Raw genomic sequence first — 10252 nt, 5'->3', positions numbered from 1 at the left:
TCGAATTATTAAATTGTAATTTAAAAATCACTTTTGATCACTTGCGATGGCTGCCAATATTGCCGCGGCTGTTGCGGTGCCCCAGGAAGTCGATCCTGTGCTGAAGAAGGCCATCAAACTGCTGCATTCCAGCAATTCGACGTCTGCATCCGAACTCCGCCTGTTGCTGGACGAAGCGCTGAGGGCGAGGTACGGCCCGGAGAAGAGTATCACGCAAAACATGACCCAGCGCATGATGGACGATGAGATGAGCTTTCCAGGGCGTGCGCCCACCCCACCGCAGCCCATCAACACGGATGAGATCATCAATCTGACCAACTCGCCGGACAAGGATCCCTCGGACTCTGTGGACACCATTATCGATTCGGACGAGTGCCTCAGTGCGGCGGGCATTGTAAACACAGGCGACACCGGCGACTTTGGCGATTTGAATTGCTGCGTCTGTGGCGAAATGATGTTCACGGCCACCAATCGGCTTGTTGAGTGTTCCAAATGCGGGGCCATGTACCATCAGGAGTGCCACAAACCGCCCATCACCAAAGAAGAGGCGGCCGACGATCAGGAGCAGACCTGGCAGTGCGATACCTGTTGCAACAAACCTACAAGCAGTCGGTCCGTGGCCACTGCAGCGGCGGCGGCGACACTCCCGCCAACAATCTTTATCGCCGACGATCCCTTGCCGCTGGCCGCCAGCAAGACGAGCAAAACCGCATCGGGCGCATCCTCACGATCCTCGACATCATCCAACTCATCCTCACCCTTCTACAGGCCAGAGCCGAGCAGCTCTACCAATGCGAGCAGCAGCAGCAGCAGCAAACAAGGCCACAAGTCGTCATCATCGTCCTCCTCCAAGTCGCACAAAGAGGAGCGTGCCAGCAAGTCGGTGGCTCCCTCATTGACTGCCATCAGTGGTGTGGAGAAGCATAGCGCTGGCCCTTCCTCATCTACATCGCGTCGGAGCAGCTCGAATACCAAATCCAGTTCGAGCAAGAGCAGCTCATCGAAGCACCACGAAAGCAGCAGCAGCAGCGGCGGCGGCGGCGGCAGCAAACGAAGATCGAAGCAATGACGAAACTATTACTATTGAATGCTGACTGCCATTCAATAGTCCACAACACGCATTCATTTAGATATAGAATAGAACGGATTTCTTAAGTAATAAATTTATACCCAAATTCTGGGAAAATATTCAATGCATCTGCACTTTTATTCAAGGTTTAAGTATAATTAATCGTATGGAAATATTCAAAAAACAAAGAGGTGCCTCTCTAGCGTCTGTACTTGCGCACAGTTACTGCTGGCGTCCTGGGACTGGGGCTGCTGGAGGAGGAGGCAGCGGCGGCTAGCGGCGAACCGGGGACCCCCTCCCCATTCACCTTCCGCAGATTCACACGGGTCACGGGCGTATCCTCCTTGGAGGAAGCCAGGCTCCGTGACGAAGGGGTTTTCACGTCGCCTTCGCCAGTGGGCTGGTCCTTGGCCCCGGCCTTCTTCTTGCGCTTCACATTCACAATGACATTGGCGTCCATGCTGACGTCTAACTCAAAGTTGAATTCGTAAGTCTTGTTGGAGCGCGGTTTGGGTGTCAGGTCATCGTTGACGACTGTCTTACCGTGCTTTGCGCGCAGGGAGAGCGCTGGACTGAAGCTGGCACTGGCTGCGTTTGGGGTCCGGGCTTTGGGACTAGCTGCAGATCTGGGAGAGGCCCGAGCCCTGGGGCTCGCTGCTGCTCTGGGAGTAGCGCGAGGTTTGGGTGTACCATTCGGCTCAGTCTTAACTCGCTTTCGTGTGGGACTGGTCTCTGCGTACCGTTTACGGGGCGAGATAGTCGGCGTGACTTTGGCGTTCCTGCGAGGCGCTGGTGAAGCTTTGGCCTGTGGCTTCCTGCGTGGAGCCTCCTCCTCTTCCTCGCTGTCGGAAATGATGTCAGGGGAGGCAACCTTCTTGGGCCTTTTGGGTGCAGCTGCAGCTGCAGCTGTGGCTGTTGCCTTGCTGGTTCCTGGCGGACTGTGGTTGTTGTTGCTGCTGCTTTGGGGCTTTATCTTAAAGTCCAAGTCGCCGGTGTTTGGGATCTTCATTTGCTTGAGAGCCGTCGAGAACCAATTGCGACACTTGTCGTAGTCCGGCTCCTCATTGTGCTTCAGTTTGGCCACATACTTCATGTATTCCCCCAGGGGAACCGGCACTCCCTTGGGGAAAAGAGCCTTTAGTGCAGCCCCGACATCCTCCATGAAGGCTTCTTTGGCCTTCTGTACTTTGAGTGGCACCGCCAGCAGCTTCTGTGTGACCCAGGGCAGTTCCACGCCCAGCCATTCGATTATGTTGTAGCCGAGAATCTCCAAGTCGGCGCGTCTGGTGGGAACACCCAAATGAGCGTCCCGCGATGTGTACTCGATTGTGCCGTTGTGCATTTTCTTGGGATCCGGTTTAAACTCGCCGGTCACAAAGTGTGAGGCCAGGCCAAAGTCCACAAGGTAGGCCTGGGCCGCACCAGCCTTGCCCTGGCCCAACAGGATGTTTGCCGCCTTCAGATCTGCATGAACATAGCCAGTACTGTGCATAAACTGGTAGACATCCAGCATCTGTAGGGCCAGGCGATAGACCGTGCCCTCCGGCAGTCGCTTGCCGTTTTCCTTGAAGAACTTTGATATATCGCTGCCGTAGCGCGGCATCACAATGAAGCGATGCTTCTGACCGTTGACATCCGCTGAGCCACTGGCCAGGATGTACGGCATGCCCAGGGTCTTGAGGCCCCGCTGCTGCTTGAACTGCTTAATGTCATCTTGCTTGGCATTGCGCAAGTAGAAATGCATCTCCACGAACAGGGGCCCATTGCCGTGAGGCTCCTGCAAGACAGAGTTCGAGAACAAAGGCTCTTTGGATTCTTATTGATTGGTACTCACGCATTTCACCACAGCGTCGTAGTTCTTCTCACCGGCGCGGGCGGCCGCATATATCTCGCCAAAGCCACCAATGCCAATCGACGGACCGATGCACCATTTCCCCTTGGCCAGGTCTTGTAAAACAGTGCCCTCCTTCAGCTTCTCCGGCATGGCATATAGTTTTCCCTTGGCCTTCTTGGCGGGTGCGGTTTTTTTGGCCGGCGATGGGCCGGCAGCTGTCTTGGGTTTCACGGCGCGAGGCATTATGTGTGCCGCGTTTGGATTCTGTGTCGGGCGTAGGCTCTAAATAAATGCAGGAGTTTTTTTCTGCTCAAAATGCCGCCACAAATAGCGCGAAGGGGAGAATTGCCATTCACCATTCACGTATACAATTTTCGCGAGCGGTGCGAAACGAAATAAAAAATCGGTGAAAATTTCCGATATCGATATTATTTTCCAGAAATACAAAATCGTATCTGACAATAACCCAAACGCGAGAGTTATAATAATTTAATTTGAAAAATTCAAAAATTGAAAAATGACTCCGACTCCAAAGCCAGCATCCAAAGTTGCACCGTCAACAACTTGCGAGGACGTATCGTTGGTCATCCTGAAGCGCACGAAGTCATTGAAACTTACTCGCGATAAGAAGCAGGGCTTTCTTCGCCATCTACGCAAGTCGATGAAACCGAAAAATGCCCTGATCGTTCTCAACGAGCTCAAGGATAAGGGCATTAAAATAAGTGATTTTACCATCAATAGCAATCCTGATGGCAGCTACACTGCCATAGTCACGGTCAACTCGAACCAGTACCAGAAAACGGCGGTCTCCAAGATGGCGGCCAAGAAATTGGCCTGTGAGTCTGCATTGCGTGATTATGCCATTGCAAAAATGAAGGCAAGACCACGTAAACCGAAGACAAAGGATGAGGAAAACCAACCATCGACCAACCATGTCGCAGAATCCATGGACATCGATGGAAGCGACACTGACAACGATGACGATGCAAAAATAAAGGCAAGACCACGAAAACCGAAGACCAATGGTGGAGAAAATCAACCATCGACCAACCATGTCGAAGAAACCACTGAAAACGAAGACGATACCCTAGAGCTCAATTTGGCACCGTATGCAATGTATAAATTATTGAAAAAGTGGAAGCGCAAAGGTTACTTTAAGCCCGAAAAGTATTCATTGGCAAAAGCACAGCCGCAGCAGGAAGACGCAGGAAGAGGCCGTGCCGAATTGCCACCAAACTGGCAGACCATGCACCCGGCCTCATTGCTCCACATTGTAGGTTCACTCAAATCAGAGAATGTAGTAAAATTCGAATACACCTGACCAAATGTTCTTTTTGTTTCCTTTTTAGATGCGCCCTGGAATTAAGTATATGTATTATGACAAGGACGTCGAGCTCCAACGTTCCGGTGTGATCGTTGACAACCAGAAGATTACGGCCTATGGGTGCTCAAAGAAAGTAGCACGTCGCAATGTGGCCGTGAATGCTTGCAACATATTGTTCGGAACCAATTTCACACCTGGAGAGTAAAACCCAAAAAATGATCAACAAAAGCAAAAATATTTAAAAAATATTTCTGTGGATGAAGAATAAATATTTTGCTTAAATTTAAGCGACTGTCATTGTCGCTTCACTTATTATTTATCATTCGCCTGATTTACCTTATTTCATTCACTCATTACGGTCCCAGAAAGAGGTTAGGTTTTAAGAATTTAAAAAATTGTGATTAGAGCTGTAAAAGCCAGCCATTTTTTCATCAATCTATACACATATACTTTGGCGGGCACCTTCGTATCCAGTCGATAGTATCGATAGCCGAAAAGTTTTTGTTATGCTTTGACCTTTTCTTTTGAAACCTTATTTTAGACACAATCAAATCAAAAGAAGTAATTAAAATTTGCATAACTTGTTGAAAATCGATTCACCAATTGGATAAAATTATGTGTTCAGAGCTAGAAGTTCTAGCCAGCTAGTAATGTTCTAAAGAAAATAAAAATCAAGGAATATGATTTCTGATCGTGGACCGATAACGATTAGCCCTTTGACGACCAGTGGGTATTTTAATACTCTCCAGGTAGACAAAAGTAAAGGACAGGCTGAATCTACAATATAAATAGTATTATTACTAATAGTATTTAACTCAAGCTATTCTTCTGTGTAAATAAAAGGGTTTAAGTGGGCTTAGTGCGTTTTTCATCGGTATATTGTCGGTATATTTCTGAGTTTTAGAGGGTCTCACCTGCTCATAAGTGCAACGAAAAAATGAGCGGTTTCGAATGGGCTATAAAAAGGGGGTATGGACAACAGGCAAAAACAGCCAAATACCATTCAAGCTTCGTACAAACCTCACCCCGCCGAGTTTCGACAAGCAATGTACCTTGTCTTCAAGGTATATTTCGGTATATTTCCGAGTGCATATTTTCTATCGATAACTCGGTCACACCGCTGACGGCGTCTTTTTTCATAAAAAGTGCGGACGCGTCGAAGAAATTCACGAAAACGAAAATCACGTTAAAAGCAATTGCTGCGCGCTTCGATTCGGTTTTAATAGTCATTCCAAAACGCGCGAATACCCAAAGTGCCTTTGAGCAGTTTACATTTCCCCACGAGAGCGAAAAATCGATTGAAATAAAATGGTAATTAATGGCAGAAATTTTAGCGGCAGCTACATTCTGTACTTTATTGCGCGTGCCCCGCCGAGCGGCCAGGGGGCCCAGCAAATCAAATATTGATGCCCACGTAGCGCGAAAATTGAAAACATCTCCCTAAATCGTTTAGTTTCGAGAAATGTTCACGTTTGTTGTACTTTGCGGTGGCGGCGGCGACAATCACATCGTGTTTAACCTCACAGTTCGGCCAGCGGCCGACTCCATCTTGTACGCTACGCGTATTTCTGCTGCTGGCTTCTGTGTTTTCGGTGTGTTTAACTAATTGTGTGTGTGTTTTGTTCTCGTATTCGACAGGCTGGTGGCAAAGCAGGCAAGGATTCGGGCAAAGCAAAGGCGAAGGCAGTTTCCCGCTCAGCGCGCGCTGGTCTTCAGGTGAGTAATTTCCCTTATATTTGTTGTTGTCTGCTGTACATTTTGGCGCCTTTTTGTGTTCTCACCTCGGTGAGCATAATTCACCACCACATACAGGGTGTGTGCTTAGCCATGTGTGTGTGTGTGGGTTTGTTTTGAGGGTAGCAAAACATAAACAACCTAGTAATTGATTTGTGGGTTTTCTGTTTTGCATATAGTTCCCCGTTGGCCGTATCCATCGTCATCTGAAAAGTCGTACTACATCCCATGGACGCGTTGGTGCCACCGCTGCCGTCTACTCCGCTGCCATATTGGAATACTTGACTGCTGAGGTAAGTTTGATTTTTTGATTTTTCCCGCCTCTCTTCTTTTTCTGAGAGCATCTATAGCGGTACTATCTCTCTGTACAAATGCATATATATAGATGTATATCCTTAACAGATGGCTGTGCTGTTACAGGGTTTTCCTATGTTAACGGTTGACTAATTCGAGACTTGTGTGCTTTCCTTGGATTTTAGGTTCTGGAATTGGCAGGAAATGCATCGAAAGATCTGAAAGTGAAACGTATCACACCGCGCCACTTACAGCTCGCCATTCGCGGAGACGAGGAGCTGGACAGTCTGATCAAGGCAACCATCGCCGGCGGCGGTGTCATTCCCCATATTCACAAGTCGCTTATCGGCAAGAAAGAGGACACCGTCCAGGATCCACAGCGAAAGGGCAATGTGATCCTTTCGCAGGCCTACTAACTGCCAAACCCACATTTGACACCCTCTTTTTTAAAAAATACGATGTTTTAAGATTAAATTCCGAAGAACCGTGTAGAGAGATCCAAACTTACCGACGAGGAAAATCATGTAATTTTAATAATTTCTGTGCGACGGCAACGCATATTTACCCTCACACAAAAGAAAGCATAATTATATGTAATTATAGATATCCGCCCCCAGGCCAACACACACACACACACAACAAAACCCCTCAAGCACCCAAATCACACATCCATAAAATATATACGCGCACGCATTATTTTTTATAATCTTAAACAAAAATGTGAAAGGATAAAAGAAATGCAATGAGCGATCGAAGATTATGTAACAGATGAATGCGGAAAGTAAAGCATAGATAAGTATAAGCGCCGAGTAATTACACGAATAAATTTAATAAAAATTATAATAAAAACTCAAATCCTGTTATTTCCCCAAAAGAATTTATTAGAGACATTTTACAAATTGTTGCAATAAACTTTGTGCACGAAAAATGTGTTGAAAAATAGGATTGTTAAACATATAAGCATAAGCGGCGGGCGTTTCTCTAGCCCAAGAGATGCGGCTGTGCCTTCTGGACGTCGTCGCAGCGCTCCATTAGGTCATCGGCATCCAGCTCCAGGCAGGCGCCCCACTCGATCAGGGTGATGCGATGATCGTTGTTCGAGTCGCAGCTCTCCAGGAACGGGGCAATGCAATGCTCGAGGCTCACCAACGGCGCCCGGATGGGGAACAGCTCGTGGCGGGATACGGAACGATCGGTGTCACCATCCAGATCGCACCACTTCCAAACGGCAGCGTTGGACCAGCGCCGGGAGTTGTTGGTCTCCGCCTCCAGCTCCATTTGCATGTAGTGCTCGGTCAGTTCGTCGCGCTCGGCCAGATCCCGCATCACGTTGAACAGCCAGTCGCGCATGCGGCGTGGGAATTCCTTCAGGTCCTCGCCGTCGCAGATGCGGGGCTCGTGGCAGGCGCCATAGTAGTCGATGTGCATGTGAGCGTTGTCCGGATTGCGGCAGCCTTCGTGCTGGATGTCGCACCAGCAGCGCTGCTGATAGACGGAACAATCCGAGGGCCAGGTCTCGTTGGTGTTGGTGCAGACGTGGCGACGCGTGTCCACCTCCTCGGGGCAGTCGGGAATGCACACGCACTCGGGCTTCTCGTTGGTCAACTGGCAGATGCGGCCGGCACCGCAGGGCATGGTCTCGCACAGATCCACCTCCACGACGGGATTGAGGAGGTTGTGCTGAACGGCGGCCAATTGGTTGGCAATCTCATTCTCACGCTCCACATCCTTGATCTGTGAACGAGTTTCAAAATGCTTGAATATCAATTCCGGAGATGTCGCTTTGATCATGATCCCACCTTGGCCTTCTCCTCCAGCAGGCGCAGGAACTCCTCTTCGTTCTCATCCATATCGGACAGGTCCAGATCTGAGAGATCCAGATCCTCCTCGGCGGCTTGGACCTGCGACAAGGCCAACAGCGCCAATCCGAGCAACAGCCAGATGGAACGCATCTTCTAGAATATCTTTAGAGTAAGGAGCGGTTAATTTTCAAAACGTAACTGTACCGCTCAAGGAACGTAACGATCTTTGGCTGTAACCTACCCCTACCCTTAAGGGTTGGTTTACATGCCTTCACTCATGTCGGAAGCCCCGCTTTTTCCCATCAAAGACAATTGAAGACGGCAGCGAAATTGCGCCCCAGAGTTCAAGAGGTCAAACGAGTACGTTTTCGTACAGTTGCAGACGCAGACGGAAAGAATTGTCGATCTATCTGGTAAGTGAATTTATGGATCTGTGCAAAAACACAAATGAAAACAATGCAAACACATTGTTCTCCTGGAAGACAGGGGAAGGAAAATGTCTTATTATAATTTGGGATGGTACCAGCAGAAATAGTGGATATGGAAAAGTAATCCAATAAGAACTTTGGTGGAAATTTCAGAATTGCATTCCATTTGAGAAGTTAGAGGAAGCTAAACATTAGAATAGTTGATAAGTAAATGAATATAGGTAAAACTTGTGAACAAATCGGAATCAACTGGTTTCCTCGATAAATCAAAGAGATCTCCCTCTAAATATGTTATATTTCTTCCACGTTTCCGCTGCCATTTCCCTTGCAGTCTTCAAACATTTCTGTATAAACTGCAGCCTCAAGAAAACTGTCCATAAAGCATGTCGAACACATGGCAAAAAGCTTTTCAAAAAAAAGATCTCGTTTATGAAGTCATCTCTAAATGGAATACATGTGTGGTTTTGAGGCATCTACTATATATATATATATACGTTTGCGATGTTTCCATGTAGGTAGGGTATGATAGCACTGTCCCTGATTAAAACTGACCTTAATGTTAGAAACGAAACCATATTTCCATAGATCCATTATAATCAGCTCAAGATGTCGCCCTAATTCAAGTGTCCCCGAGCACTAAATGGCTTGTGGATTGCCCAACGACAACTTATGATTATCGCAAGGCCCGACTTGGCCCCAGTCATCGCACAGCCGCCGCTTATCAGGATCGGCTGCTTCCGTTTTCGGGCGACTGAGATTTGCTTAATCGTCGCTTTTTCATAGCCAAGCGAAAATCTCTATCTCAGAGAAATAATGCGCCACAAAAAACGAAAAGAATATGTACAAACGGACGGCTGCAGTGATTTCCAGGAATATCCCCAAGAGTTGGATGCCGAAATGCATTCCATAGATGTATGTGCCTGTGTGTCGGGCTGCAGTTTAACTATAACAAAAAAAAAAAAACTAGCAACAATGACGTGATGCGGCCCCAGAGATGTTTATGCTGGGAGGCTGATGAAATCTAGACGAATGATTCTTCTTCCCCGCCTTTAGCCGTCTCTCCTCAAACAAAACAATTTGGATTAATTCGCGGAACTGCATAGGCTGCCTGCCAGCAATGATGATGATTGCACTTCCAAGGGGTACTCTTAACCTTGCAACACAGCAACCCAAACACCGAAGACCGACTTGACTCGAAATTAATTGGCAAATTTCCACAAAAATTGAGTTCAATTAACCATCAATCGATTGGCCAATATGGCTGAACATTGAACTTGAACAGAAACTTGAGAACAAACCAAAGCCGAGACTGCCGTAATCCAAAACGATCCAATGAACTTTGAAACCTCTCTGACCGTATTATTCACTGCGTTCTTTAAGACATGTACTCACTATATGTTATGTTATGTGTTGCTCAAGTGCAATTCCTTTCGCGTTGGGGGATAGATGGCGAATGAATGGTTGGCCTGAAAAAGCTACGAAATGATTATGGATCGCCCGCACAGCCGCTGAAAAGATTGGAGCACATGCAACACTTCTGGAGCCGTCGCCTCAAACGTGCTGCCTTGCAACATGTTCGCTCGGAGAGAAAACACACAAAAGGTATTCAATTTTTCATAGTTCTTTCTTTATTATTTATAGGTTTTATTCATATAAAATTTCAGTAAATAATCTATAACTTACCTTCAGTGTAGCTGCCAGTCCTTGGTCCTTGTTCTCTCCAGAATTGGCTCAGGTTTTCGTTGTTTTTGTTTTGTTTTGGAAAAG

At 47.4% G+C, this 10252-nt stretch overlaps 5 protein-coding genes across 8 annotated transcripts; 3 read left to right on the top strand and 2 right to left on the bottom strand.

Moving 5' to 3' along the window:
• The first annotated feature begins 19 nt into the window (after positions 1–19).
• On the top strand, positions 20–1193 carry IntS12 (Integrator 12). The gene has a single exon (XM_001357927.4). The coding sequence runs from the start codon at positions 47–49 to the stop codon at positions 1067–1069; it is 1023 nt and encodes a 340-aa protein (XP_001357964.2). The 5' UTR covers positions 20–46; the 3' UTR covers positions 1070–1193.
• On the bottom strand, positions 1176–3288 carry ball (nucleosomal histone kinase 1). Of its 2 annotated transcripts, XM_015183218.2 has the most exons (3): positions 2904–3288; positions 1613–2846; positions 1176–1537 (listed from the first exon to the last, which is right to left on the bottom strand). In XM_015183218.2, the coding sequence occupies exons 1-3, from the start codon at positions 3144–3146 to the stop codon at positions 1269–1271; spliced, it is 1746 nt and encodes a 581-aa protein (XP_015038704.2). In that variant the 5' UTR covers positions 3147–3288; the 3' UTR covers positions 1176–1268. The 2 variants fall into 2 exon arrangements, with proteins under 2 accessions (XP_015038704.2, XP_001357963.3); XM_001357926.5 differs by having other exon boundaries at positions 1176–2846.
• A 35-nt stretch (positions 3289–3323) lies between these two features.
• On the top strand, positions 3324–4509 carry LOC6896898 (uncharacterized). Of its 2 annotated transcripts, XM_033376790.1 has the most exons (3): positions 3324–3780; positions 3901–4176; positions 4253–4509. In XM_033376790.1, exons 1-3 carry the CDS (start codon positions 3421–3423, stop codon positions 4430–4432), a joined length of 816 nt encoding a protein of 271 aa, XP_033232681.1. In that variant the 5' UTR covers positions 3324–3420; the 3' UTR covers positions 4433–4509. The 2 variants fall into 2 exon arrangements, with proteins under 2 accessions (XP_033232681.1, XP_002137085.1); XM_002137049.4 differs by having other exon boundaries at positions 3324–4176.
• Positions 4510–5323: 814 nt separating this feature from the next.
• Positions 5324–7062, top strand: His2Av (Histone H2A variant). Of its 2 annotated transcripts, XR_004468471.1 has the most exons (5): positions 5324–5538; positions 5866–5943; positions 6141–6254; positions 6441–6779; positions 6859–7062. XR_004468471.1 is itself a non-coding variant. In XM_001357925.5 (4 exons), the coding sequence occupies exons 1-4, from the start codon at positions 5536–5538 to the stop codon at positions 6669–6671; spliced, it is 426 nt and encodes a 141-aa protein (XP_001357962.2). In that variant the 5' UTR covers positions 5324–5535; the 3' UTR covers positions 6672–6877. The 2 variants fall into 2 exon arrangements, 1 of the variants encoding a protein (XP_001357962.2); XM_001357925.5 differs by having other exon boundaries at positions 6441–6877.
• A 51-nt stretch (positions 7063–7113) lies between these two features.
• Positions 7114–9983, bottom strand: SPARC (secreted protein, acidic, cysteine-rich). The gene is made up of 3 exons (XM_001357924.5): positions 9878–9983; positions 8055–8219; positions 7114–7989 (listed from the first exon to the last, which is right to left on the bottom strand). Exons 2-3 carry the CDS (start codon positions 8205–8207, stop codon positions 7237–7239), a joined length of 906 nt encoding a protein of 301 aa, XP_001357961.1. The 5' UTR covers positions 8208–8219; positions 9878–9983; the 3' UTR covers positions 7114–7236.
• Positions 9984–10252: the final 269 nt, after the last annotated feature.

Source organism: Drosophila pseudoobscura, chromosome 2 (assembly GCF_009870125.1).
Source record: "Drosophila pseudoobscura strain MV-25-SWS-2005 chromosome 2, UCI_Dpse_MV25, whole genome shotgun sequence".
NCBI classification, from domain to species: domain Eukaryota; kingdom Metazoa; phylum Arthropoda; class Insecta; order Diptera; family Drosophilidae; genus Drosophila; species Drosophila pseudoobscura.
This window is presented reverse-complemented; position numbering and strand designations above follow the sequence as displayed.